Genomic DNA, 13,176 nt, shown 5'->3' with positions numbered 1-13,176 from the left:
TATGTCTGTCTTTATTTCCCGATCACAATTCATCACAATGGCTTGTTTGTCTTTGAGTCATTTTAAGCATCTGTAAACACGGATTAACACCTCTAACTTTGTACTGGTTTGAACACATTTAACATAAGCCCTGGTGTTACCTAATATCCCAGCGATACTACCTCGCGCTACACCTGGAAATAAAACACTTCATGTTGCTCAACTTGCCATTGGCTCAACCGTTGGCTCAATTTATCCCATTCGCTCATCTTACCCCAAGGCAAACATTTTACTATATTAGCCCTCACAGATACAAGGATGCACTTTCATGCTAGGTTTAGGTCCTCATACTGAAGCTTATAGAGAGCCCAACTGATGTGTAGAACAATCTTTAAATGATCTACTTTAGTTTAGAGACAAGCACAAAGATACAAACCTCTAACACAATTCATTCATTTGACTTAGTGAAAATCTGCTTTTTTAAACCTTGCTTACCACTTTTTCACAGACTCCATGAAATGATGTCCTCTTCCTAAATGTTTGGTCAAATTATACATTTTGTTTATGGTTTCCTAGAAACAAGGGCTGGCTCAACTTACCGTTTGGTTCAACTTACCCCACTGTCCCCTGTATTAGTGTTGTCACTCATAACTCCTAGTTGTGATCTGTCTCTCCAGCCTTCCCGTGCCATGAGAACGGTGCGACGGTGTTGCAGTACGCTCCCAAGCAGCAGCTGCTGATCTCAGGAGGCAGGAAGGGCTTTGTGTGTGTGTTTGACATCCGACAGAGACAGCTGCTACACACCTTCCAGGCCCACGACTCAGCCGTCAAAGCCCTGGCGCTCGACACCTCCGAAGACTTCTTCGTAACCGGCTCGGCTGAGGGGAACATGAAGGTGATTTTCCTTATTACCTTGTAATGAGGAAAATGGAATAAGAATCTTCCTAAATTGAAATGGAATGGTTCCCAACCCTGTCAACCATTAGTCTGTGCTTTCCAGCTGTATTTCAATGACCACGTGTGTAAAAATGTATGTAAGTCACATGATTGATCTGTGAAAGACATCATGTAATTCCATTAATGTATTGATCATTGCCTTTCTCTTTACCTCTCTCTTTCACTCCCCCTCTCCTTCTCCTCCAGGTGTGGAAGCTGGCAGGCCATGGCCTCATGCACTCGTTTAGCACAGAGCATGCCAAGCAGTCCATCTTCCGGAACATCGGAGCAGGCGTCATGCAGGTGGAGACCCGCCCCGGCAACCGTATATTCACCTGCGGCGCCGACGGAACCCTCAAGATGAGGGTTCTACCCGACCGCTACAACATCCCCTCTAGCATCTTCGACATTCTGTAGACCCCAAACCACTTCCTGTACTGTCTGTAGAGAGGTCATCTGATTGGTTAGTGGTTGAACGTTGAAACGATAACCAAACTTTCACTCGAATATTCAACATCTTGTAGAAACGTAAATACCTGGAAGTGGTATGTCTAAATGGCGGTGGATAGGAAGGAGTAAGGTTGAAACATTAACCAAACTTTCTTTCACTAGTATAACATTGTGTAGAGAGCCTAGACTTGTGTGAGAGAGACGAAGAGAGATCGGGGTAAAGGTTTACAGATAGATCACTAAGTATATTACACTGCTGGATAGGCTAGTTGAGAGGGCTCTAATGATATGTGTGACGTAGAGGTGAAAGGTTGAGAGATGACCAAGGTTTCAGCAGCTTTGAGAGAGCAACAGAGAGTGTACGGTACAGTATGACTTTACCTAGAGGAAATCGTATCAGAAAAGTTCAATTGAGCTGTGAATATTGTTTTCTTTCCCAGAGCCTAAAAGTGTGTATTAAAACGTAAAGCAACAGGTTCCAGACTTGATTTTAACAGTTAGATTTCCTGTCATTTTAAAAGCGGCTGCTGGACGTTTACGAGTGTGTCAGTCCATATGAAAGCTATGCATGACTTCCTGTTCTCGTTTTAAGCGGTGCAATCACATGGTTTATTGATATGATAGTGCTCTGTACAAGTGCTCAAACTCTTCAAAAGTATGTATCTGTTGTCATTTTGTGCCCATAAGCTGAAAAAGTCTCTTAGCATCTACATTAACCAGCACTGTGGTTCCTTTAGTCAGTCAGTCAGTGGTCTGGTGTGACTCTGAAGTTGTTGATCTGCATTTTGTTGAAATGGTTTCATCCTCTTCATCCCCTGGCTAATCTCACTGTTAATGACAACGTTTAATGGCACACTATCCCCATAGTGACCCCATCCCATAACACTGGCTGCCCAGTGACTCGCTAGCCTACTCCATCGATTGATCTATGGATTGATTGAGCCTAGCAGCTATGTGATCACACCTCTGTGTATCTGCCGCCCGCCTGCCGTCAAAAGCCTGTTTGTGCGGCAGCAGCGGCCTCACTGCTACAACCTTGTGTTTGGAAGATGGTGTGTTTTGATCCTGTGACTGTGTGTAGTCTATATGTCTCATCTGTCTGTTCCACTGAATACCCCCCCCCCCTCCCCCGAGAAGAAAGAAACACATGTTATGTTCTGTTATGTTCTGTATGGGTCTGTTATGTTCTGTATGGGTCTGTTATGTTCTGTTATGTTCTGTATGGGTCTGTTATGTTCTGTATGGGTCTGTTATGTTCTGTATGGGTCTGTTATGTTCTGTATGGGTCTGTTATGTTCTGTATGGGTCTGCTATGTTCTGTATGGGTCTGTTATGTTCTGTATGGGTCTGTTATGTTCTGTATGGGTCTGTTATGTTCTGTATGGGTCTGGTATGTTCTGTATGGGTCTGTTATGTTCTGTATGGGTCTGTTATGTTCTGTATGGGTATGTTATGTTCTGTATGGGTCTGTTATGGTCTGTTATGTTCTGTATGGGTCTGTTATGTTCTGTATGGGTCTGTTATGTTCTGTATGGGTCTGTTATGTTCTGTTATGTTCTGTATGGGTCTGTTATGTTCTGTATGGGTCTGTTATGTTCTGTATGGGTCTGTTATGTTCTGTATGGGTCTGTTATGTTCTGTATGGGTCTGTTATGTTCTGTTATGTTCTGTATGGGTCTGTTATGTTCTGTATGGGTCTGTTATGTTCTGTATGGGTCTGTTATGTTCTGTATGGGTCTGTTATGTTCTGTATGGTTCTGTTATGTTCTGTATGGGTCTGTTATGTTCTGTATGAGTCTGTTATGTTCTGTATGGGTCTGTTATGGTCTGTTATGTTCTGTATGGGTCTGTTATGTTCTGTATGGGTCTGTTATGTTCTGTATGGGTCTGTTATGTTCTGTATGGGTCTGTTATGTTCTGTATGGGTCTGTTATGTTCTGTATGGGTCTGTTATGTTCTGTATGGGTCTGTTATGTTCTGTATGGGTCTGTTATGTTCTGTATGGGTCTGTTATGTTCTGTATGGGTCTGTTATGTTCTGTATGGGTCTGTTATGTTCTGTATGGGTCTGTTATGTTCTGTATGGGTCTGTTATGTTCTGTATGGGTCTGTTTTTGCACAAACATTTTATTTTTTGTTGAACTATTTACCTATTTGTTTTTGGATGGTTGGTTGGTTGGGGGGTGGGTTGGTTGGTTGGTGGGTTGGTTGGATGGGGGGTTGGTTGGTTGTTTCTTTGCAGGCTGTTGTTATTTGTGTTGGACTTTTTGCCTTTTACGTTAGGAATGTAAGGGGTTAATACTGTATTTTACTGGGACATAGTGCAACATGGCATAGGTTTGTGTTTGGTGATACTACTGTATTGTTTTTACAAACCTTATTGAATAGATATTTGCACTCAAATCTGGGGACACTAAAAGTTTATTTCAAAACGAATAGGCTATGTGAAGAACAAATTAACTACTGTTATATACAAATGAATGTCTGGCTGTATTTGGCCTAGTAGTAAAAAGTGAAATCGTTTTAATATATACATATATGAAATACCACAGCAGCTTGTACAAACATGAAAGCGTTTGACTTAATTTTTTGTTTTGTATCATACCGGCTGGATTAGTTGTATCTTTTGTTAAATGTTTGTCTTGTTTTTATTATTAAACAGATTTGTGTTTCCTTCCCTCCGTCTGGGTACCACGTCTGATCTCTGACCTCTGTTTACATATTCTACCTTCTCTCCGTCTGGGTACCACGTCTGATCTCTGACCTCTGTTTACATATTCTACCTTCTCTCCGTCTGTCGTGTGTTAGTACTTATGAAGCCTTATAATGCCTTATAAACATTCATAGGTCACCTTATAGATGCAGTCATAGAGGATCATTAAAAACATCATAGTGAAGCAATAACAAGCTAGGCACCTTACAAAAAGGTACCGAGCCTTGTTTTGCTTTATGGTACATGCTTCATAATGCTCTAACATCTATAAGGGGATATTCATGTCTATTTAAGATATTAACACTTCATAATGCTCTATAACATCTATAAGGGGATATTCATGTCTATAAGATATTAACACTTCATAGTGCTCTATAACATCTATAAGGGGATATACATGTATATAAGATATTAACACTTCATAATGCTCTATAACCTCTATAAGGGGATATTCATGTCTATATAAGATATTAACACTTCATAATGCTCTATAACATCTATAAGGGGATATTCATGTCTATATAAGATATTAACACTTCATAAAAAGGTGCTTTAAGTAAAGTGTTGTTCAGGTGTCTACAGTATATATCTATCTAAAGCTCAGTATGACTAGATAACTAGAGAGAGTCCAGAGAGAGACAGGAATATAGAGCAGGCTGTAAGTTGAATAAATTATTTTTTATTTCATCAGGTTGATTTTATGTTTGTTTCTGTATTTGATGATAATCAGTAGAGACCATGCAGCAGCAAATATCATTGTCGGGAATAAACATATGTACAGATTTCCAATATAGGTCTTTTTAAAACATGTTGCTCTCTGTAAGGGAAGCTGGTCATGGTAGGATCCAAGTAAATATGGAAACACATTTCTGATACCTATTTTGTCATGCAGTCACAGGGAAAGTCTAGTAAGGACTTTACAGCTATAAATAGTATTAACTCCACAAAAAGCCATGTTTCCAGGGTAGACCTTAAAAAAGAGTTACATTTACCAAATAAATATAATATACAAGTGAGAGACATAAAAACAATATAACAAGTCAAATGGTTAATAAGTATCCTTACAAAAAGAGAATTCCACGATCTCAAATGGAAAAACATGGAAAACAGTACAGCAATTATTTTACTGTTTAGACCATCGCCACAATACAATATAGACTATAACAATTATATTATAATGATCTACTTCCTACTCTGATAAGCCCTTATTCAGTTCAACTCTACATTGGAAAAGGTACAGTATGTGCATCTTTGGAAGCTGTAATCCAATTGGAACAAATATTTGAACAGCACTCACATAAAGGGTTCTTTATCCCAGCCAGCAGTCCCAAAAGGCCATTAGAAAAGAGTCCTTGTTGAGATGGCATAAAACTAAAGACAACACGTACATATTATAAATAAAAAACAGCCATAATATTCACGATTGCTGTTCATCTTTAATTAAGCACTTTAAAAAGCTGTCCATCTTTAATCAGAATACCATTAAAATACCATCTGAATACTGTCAAAACAATGTCAGAATACTGTAAAAGAAATACCATCAAAACACCCTCAGAATACCGTCAAAACACTGTCTCAGTCATCAGAGATGAAGTGCACCACATACAGCTTCACGTAGCTCTGATCCCACACATACAGGTGTCTGTTATTGGGGCTATAGGACAGCATGGCCAGCACCCCGCCAGGGGACCTCAGTTCAAAGGTCACGTTGACCGGTTTCCCCTTCAGGAGGTCGAAGGCGAAGGTCACACGGGTGTCCTTGGTGTCGGTGACGTAGAGTACGCCACAGGCCACGAAGGCGTTGCCGGCCTTGGTCCTGGGGTAGGTGGTGTTGATGTACGATGTGACAGAGAAGCTCTTCAGGTCCAGCTGGGCCACCATAATGCTGTCGTCCAGACTGGAGGCAAAGATGAGCCACAGGCCGTTCTCATCCGCCGCCAGCTTGAAGTAGGTCTTGGAGTTGTAGAGAAGGTAGGACAGGTTGTGGTACAGAGCATTGTCGATGGCCAGGGTGTGGAGACGCTTGGACTGCAGGTCGAACCTGGGGGATGAATGGAGGGTGTAAGAAATAAACAATTTACATTTCTACATTTACCTTTGCTTTCCTTTTTCTTTCCTTAGGAACTGTGCACCACAATGCCACACCAGCAGAAGAAAATAAGTCTCAGGATCAGGATCATACACAGCCAGTGACATCACAAAGACAGAATATTTTTCTACAAGACTTAAATTGCACAAGGCCAAAAAGCTTCACCTTGATTTCTCTCTGACAACTATCCATTGTTATCAGACAAATATCTAGTGTGGTAGGAGCTAAGGGATCAGTTGGATTCAAGCAGGGTAACTACCGTCCCTTCTTTACCTGGCAAGGTTGGAGGTGCCAAACTATGGTTCTTTACCTGGCCAGGTTGGAGGTGCCAAACTATGGTTATTTACCTGGCCAGATTGGAGGTGCCAAACTATGGTTCTTTACCTGGCCAGGTTGGAGGTGCCAAACTATGGTTCTTTACCTGGCCAGGTTGGTGGTTCCAGCGATGTGATAGTAGAAGGATCCGTTATGAACGGCATGGCCACATCCCTGGTAGAACTTCCTGCCGTCGATGACCTCACTGGTGGCATTCTGGAATGAGGCGATGCTCTTATACTCCTTCACCGTGCGACCTGGAGACATAGGATTGGTTGTTGTGTGAGTGTGTAGGAGGTACCAGAGAAGTGCTAAAGATAATGTGATTGGCTGTTGCCTGCGTTTGGCTGGTACCAGAGAAATGCTAAAGACATTTGATTGGCTGTTGTGTGAGTTTGGGAGGTACCAGAGAAATGTTCGGCCACCCAGATGCGTTTGTCGTTCAGCACAGCCGTGTCTTTCATCCACGTTCCGAACGTACTCTCCATCTTAGATATGTTACGGGGGTTGATCAGGGACTTGATGATGCACTCTGGGGGACAGAAGATAAAACATTTATTATTTAATTGATTGATAGATTGATTGGTTTGCATATTCAGTCATATTAAGATTTTGTCTGAGGGTTTTTAAACAAATTCTTCAAGTCATGCAAGTCATTGTACCATTTTTCTTATTTAGTGGTATCTCTTGTAACTTCCCAGCCTCTTTGGCAGACAGAGTCCCATCGTTTGGTACAGCATGTGAAGGATCTGAAATAGTCAATGATAATCAATGAAAGAAGTGATGATGTTAGAATCAGTAGGAAAGTTGGAGGTGTGTAGAGGAACTGTAGTATAGATAGTAACAGGCTGACTCACCCAGGATCTGGGCAGCATGGGTGGGGGGGGGGGGTGTTTGGGATAGATACGGGAGTTGGGTAGGATAAGTAGCTGTGTGCAGGGTAGTTACCCACCCAGGGTCTGGGCAGCGTGGATGGGAAAATTGGCCCGGTGACTCCTGTTTCTGGGGGGCCCCTGGGGTCCTTGTGGGCCAGGCGGTCCAGGAGGGCCAATGGGGCCTGGAGTACCAGGAGGACCAGCCGGACCTGGGGGGCCTAGACAGACCCGAAAGACAAGGATTTTCACAATCACGTTGTATTTCAAGTAGAGCTGTCCAGGCATAAACTGGATCGACTGGTCATGAAACAGGAAAGGGTTTGCCCACACTAATGTTGCAACACATACAGGTACCTTAAGTGTTGTGCTAAGACCACATTCATTTGCAGTTCTAATGAAGATCTGTTAAGAGTGTACAATGGTGTACAATGGTGACGGTACAGCAAGTCTCATCATGTACTTTAGGAGTCATAGTGATAGTCTATCTAATATAGACAGTGGACATTGTCATTTCTGTCCGTTCTTACCCTCCAAGATGACATCGTTGGACGATTGTGTATTTTCTCCTGCGGGTCCAGGTTCTCCTCTGTCTCCTTTCTCCCCTGGCTCACCTTTCTCCCCTGTGAAGGAACACGGTTATCGTTTGTCATATGTGCAGGTGATTTACAAACCCTAACTTGAGACATGGAATGGAACAGGAATTCATAAAGACCTGATCCCAAAATAAACCCTAGCTTCATAAGATTCTCAAAGACCACAATCAAATGAGTCAAGCTTGTGTAATGTGCGAGACGTGGGTTCTTATATCTGAGCTACTGTTAAGAAAAGAGTTCCCACAATGTGAACTAGACATGGGTCTACTAAATCTTCGCTTCAGTCTGGAAATTCCAAGGATTCGTCAAGTCAAAGCCATTCCAGTAAACCATGAACCATTCCATTCACTTCTCCTGGGCTGCTAAAATATTGTCTATTTAGTGCCCTACTTTTGAGCAGGGCCCATAGGGCTCTGGTCAAAAGTAGTGCACTATATAGGAAATATTCCTGAGGAACGCACCAGTGGGCTGATGGGAGAATGAGGTTTACAGCCCATTCAAGAGCAGCACAAAACCACAGAGTCATGAATGACATTAGTCTACTGTGGGACAGAAGAGCAGTTTCCTTTCTTCCTCCGTTTCCGGTTCTATGGTGTTTCCACCACAATGATTCAGCATTGTGACACCACATATCTCAGATCTGAATGGCTGTCCAATGACAGTTGGAAATAAGAATAGGCAAAATAAATTATGTATGTGGAGATCTGTGTTTATCTTATGTGTGTATCTGGGTGCACTGTGGGGTTATTGCATGCAAGTGTAGGTGTGTAAGTGTGTGCATGTGTGTGTCTGAATATATGTGTGTGTGTGTGTGTGTGTGTGTGTGTGTGTGTGTGTGTGTGTGTGTGTGTGTGTGGTTGCTTGTGTGTCTGAGGCTGTGTGTGTTAGGGTGCATGTTATTGAGCTCCCTGAGGAGATCTGCTCTACCCTTTCTATGTTCTATTATCTCTCTCTTTTCAGTCACAGAACCAGACAGAGCCCCAGGTAACAATACATAATGGACACATCAGATGATAGATAGATAGATACAATGAGGCAGAAAATAGAGAGTAAGAATTATTCTCTCTGTTACTGTAAAAGGGTCTTTCACTCCATACCTCTCTTCCCTCGTTTTCCATCAGCCCCAGGCAGTCCATCTAGTCCTGGGATGCCATCAGTGCCATTGTGCCCCGGCAGACCATGCAGGCCAGGTAGCCCTGCCATACATACATTACAACCACAGTACTTTACATGGTCAGGCAGCCCTATCATATACAAACACATTACTACCACAGTACTTTACATGGTCAGACAGACCTATCATAAATACATTACAGCCACAGTACTTTACATGGTCAGGCAGCCCTATCATAAATTCATTACAGCCACAGTACTTTACATGGTCAGGAAGCCCTATCATAAATACATTACAACCACAGTACGTTACATGGTCAGGCAGCCCTATCATAAATACATTACAACCACAGTACGTTACATGGTCAGGCAGCCCTATCATACATACATTACAGCCACAGTACGTTACATGGTCAGGCAGCCCTATCATAAACACATTACAACCACAGTACTTTACATGGTCAGGCAGCCCTATCATACATACATTACAGCCACAGTACTTTACATGGTCAGGCAGCCCTATCATATATACATTATAGCCACAGTACGTTACATGGTCAGGCAGCCCTATCATAAATACATTGCAACCACAGTACGTTACATGGTCAGGCAGACCTAACATATACAAACACATTACAACCACTGTACTTTACATGGTCAGGCAGCCCTATCATATACAAACACATTACAACCACAGTACTTTACATGGTCAGGCAGACCTATCATAAATACATTACAACCACAGTACTTTACATGGTCAGGCAGCCCTATCATAAATACATTACAACCATATTACTCTACATGGTCAGGCAGCCCTATCATACATACATTACAACCACGGTACTTTACATGGTCAGGCAGCCCTATCATACATACATTACAATCACAGTACTTTACATGGTCAGGCAGCCCTATGATATATACAAACACATTACAACCACAGTACTTTACATGGTCAGGCAGCCCTATCATAAATACATTACAACCACAGTACTTTACATGGTCAGGCAGCCCTATCATATACAAACACATTACAACCACAGTACTTTACATGGTCAGGCAGCCCTATCATAAATACATTACAACCACAGTACTTTACATGGTCAGGCAGCCCTATCATAAATACATTACAACCACATTACTTTACATGGTCAGGCAGACCTACCATATACAAACACAGTACTTTACATGGTCAGGCAGCCCTATCATATACAAACACAGTACTTTACATGGTCAGGCAGCCCTATCATAAATACATTACAACCACATTACTTTACATGGTCAGGCAGACCTATCATATACAAACACATTACTACCACAGTACTTTACATGGTCAGGCAGCCCTATCATATACAAACACATTACAACCACTGTACTTTACATGGTCAGACAGACCTATCATATACAAACACATTACTACCACAGTACTTTACATGGTCAGGCAGCCCTATCATAAATACATTACAACCACAGTACTTTACATGGTCAGGCAGACCTATCATATACAAACACAGTACTTTACATGGTCAGGCAGCCCTATCATATACAAACACATTACAACCACAGTACTTTACATGGTCAGGCAGACCTATCATATACAAACACATTACTACCACAGTACTTTACATGGTCAGGCAGCCCTATCATAAATACATTACAACCACAGTACTTTACATGGTCAGGCAGCCCTATCATAAATACATTACAGCCATATTACTCTACATGGTCAGGCAGCCCTATCATAAATACATTACAGCCACAGTACTTTACATGGTCAGGCAGCCCTATCATATACAAACACATTACAACCACAGTACTTTACATGGTCAGGCAGCCCTATCATAAATACATTACAACCACAGTACTTTACATGGTCAGGCAGCCCTATCATACATACATTACAATCACAGTACGTTACATGGTCAGGCAGCCCTATCATATACAAACACATTACAACCACAGTACTTTACATGGTCAGGCAGCCCTATCATAAATACATTACAACCACAGTACTTTACATGGTCAGGCAGCCCTATCATATACAAACACATTACAACCACAGTACTTTACATGGTCAGGCAGCCCTATCATAAATACATTACAACCACAGTACTTTACATGGTCAGGCAGCCCTATCATAAATACATTACAACCACATTACTTTACATGGTCAGGCAGACCTACCATATACAAACACAGTACTTTACATGGTCAGGCAGCCCTATCATATACAAACACAGTATTTTACAAGGTCAGGCAGCCCTATAATATACAAACACAGTACTTTACATGGTCAGGCAGCCCTATCATATACAAACACATTACTACCACAGTACTTTACATGGTCAGGCAGACCTATCATATACAAACACAGTACTTTACATGGTCAGGCAGCCCTATCATATACAAACACATTACAACCACAGTACTTTACATGGTCAGGCAGACCTATCATATACAAACACATTACTACCACAGTACTTTACATGGTCAGGCAGCCCTATCATAAATACATTACAACCACAGTACTTTACATGGTCAGGCAGCCCTATCATAAATACATTACAGCCACAGTATTTTACATGGTCAGGCAGCCCTATCATAAATACATTACAGCCACAGTACTTTACATGGTCAGGCAGCCCTATCATATACAAACACATTACAACCACAGTACTTTACATGGTCAGGCAGCCCTATCATAAATACATTACAACCACAGTACTTTACATGGTCAGGCAGCCCTATCATAAATACATTACAACCACAGTACTTTACATGGTCAGGCAGCCCTATCATAAATACATTACAACCACAGTACTTTACATGGCCAGGCAGCCCTATCATATACAAACACAGTACTTTACATGGTCAGGCAGCCCTATCATATACAACCACAGTACTTTACATGGCCAGGCAGCCCTATCATATACAAACACAGTACTTTACATGGCCAGGCAGCCCTATCATATACAAACACAGTACTTTACATGGCCAGGCAGCCCTATCATATACAAACACAGTACTTTACATGGTCAGGAAGACCTACCATATACAAACACATTACAACCACATTACTTTACATGGTCAGGCAGCCCTATCATAAATACATTACAGCCACAGTACTTTACATGGACAGGCAGCCCTATCATATACAAACACATTACTACCATGCAGGAGTAATATCTGAAGTACAGATGCATATCCGTGGGCAAAACATTTAATGAATAAACAATCTTAAGCAATATCCCAGAGATGCTCTGGAAGAGTCCTTGGGATACTTTGAGTTTTCTGTTATTTTGCCATGGTTACACCAAGTTACTGGGATATGCTTATGGGTCACTCTAGCAAAAAGCTGTGGCATGGCTAAAAAGGGATTGAGTGATGGCTAAGATGATCAATATGAATCGTTAAAGTGTTTAATCAGTTGACAACTTACCAGGGGGTCCAGGAGGGCCGGGTGGTCCTACAACACAACATAGAGAGATCAGGGGATGATAACACACTGCACCTTGACTGGTGAGAACATGTAGGAAAATGTGTGAAAGTCCACTTGAATTCACATCAGTTACACGAGGGAAAGAAGAGTGTGAATTATTATTACTGTTCATTATTGGGACATACCAGCTATGCAGACTCCCTTGGTGCTGTTACAGATATCCAACAACACTTTGACCTGGAAACAAACAAACAAATAAACCCCTTTTATTGAGGAAGAAACGAGATGCATACAGCATGTATGAACATTTCAGTAGAATACAATAGAATGGAATAAATGAAACTATATAAAAATGACATAACAGACTTGAACACAGTTTTGTCTTTAACAAGAGTCATGAATTTAGTCTGTTAATTTAAGAGTCTGTTCATTGTTTTTCTATGACTGTTTGTTCTAGCTGTAGAACACAGCTTTTTCTCTTTCAAACGGATCATGTATATAAATGCCAATGCTTACGTCTGAGATGCTCACTACATACCTCAGCGCCCACACACACGCACGCACGCACACACACACACACACACACACACACACACACACACACACACACACACACACACACACACACACACACACACACACACACACACACACACACACACGTATACAAGAGAC

General features: G+C 41.6%; 2 protein-coding genes across 9 annotated transcripts in view; one reads left to right on the top strand and one right to left on the bottom strand.

The window, feature by feature from the left end:
* The window catches only part of LOC110515873 (dmX-like protein 2), a 105,232-nt gene extending 102,831 nt beyond the window's left edge, over positions 1–2,401 (top strand). For all 8 annotated transcript variants that reach the window (XM_036964146.1, XM_036964142.1, XM_036964144.1 and 5 more), the window contains 2 exons: positions 657–874; positions 1,123–2,401. In XM_036964146.1, coding sequence (XP_036820041.1) covers positions 657–874; positions 1,123–1,332 — 428 coding nt within the window. In that variant the 3' untranslated portion in view covers positions 1,333–2,401. The remainder of the gene's footprint in view (positions 1–656; positions 875–1,122) is intronic.
* Positions 2,402–4,739: 2,338 nt separating this feature from the next.
* The window catches only part of LOC118944498 (gliomedin-like), a 10,114-nt gene continuing 1,677 nt past the window's right edge, over positions 4,740–13,176 (bottom strand). The window contains exons 3-11 of the mRNA XM_036964147.1: positions 12,687–12,738; positions 12,502–12,528; positions 9,047–9,145; positions 7,884–7,976; positions 7,434–7,574; positions 7,144–7,230; positions 6,888–7,013; positions 6,588–6,738; positions 4,740–6,118 (exon numbers count right to left, since the gene is read on the bottom strand). Coding sequence (XP_036820042.1) covers positions 5,653–6,118; positions 6,588–6,738; positions 6,888–7,013; positions 7,144–7,230; positions 7,434–7,574; positions 7,884–7,976; positions 9,047–9,145; positions 12,502–12,528; positions 12,687–12,738 — 1,242 coding nt within the window. The 3' untranslated portion in view covers positions 4,740–5,652. The remainder of the gene's footprint in view (positions 6,119–6,587; positions 6,739–6,887; positions 7,014–7,143; positions 7,231–7,433; positions 7,575–7,883; positions 7,977–9,046; positions 9,146–12,501; positions 12,529–12,686; positions 12,739–13,176) is intronic.

The sequence above is a fragment of the Oncorhynchus mykiss genome, chromosome 26 (assembly GCF_013265735.2).
Source record: "Oncorhynchus mykiss isolate Arlee chromosome 26, USDA_OmykA_1.1, whole genome shotgun sequence".
Lineage (NCBI taxonomy): Eukaryota > Metazoa > Chordata > Actinopteri > Salmoniformes > Salmonidae > Oncorhynchus > Oncorhynchus mykiss.
Note: the sequence above shows the minus strand (reverse complement) of the source record. Positions and strands in the feature narration are given on the sequence as shown.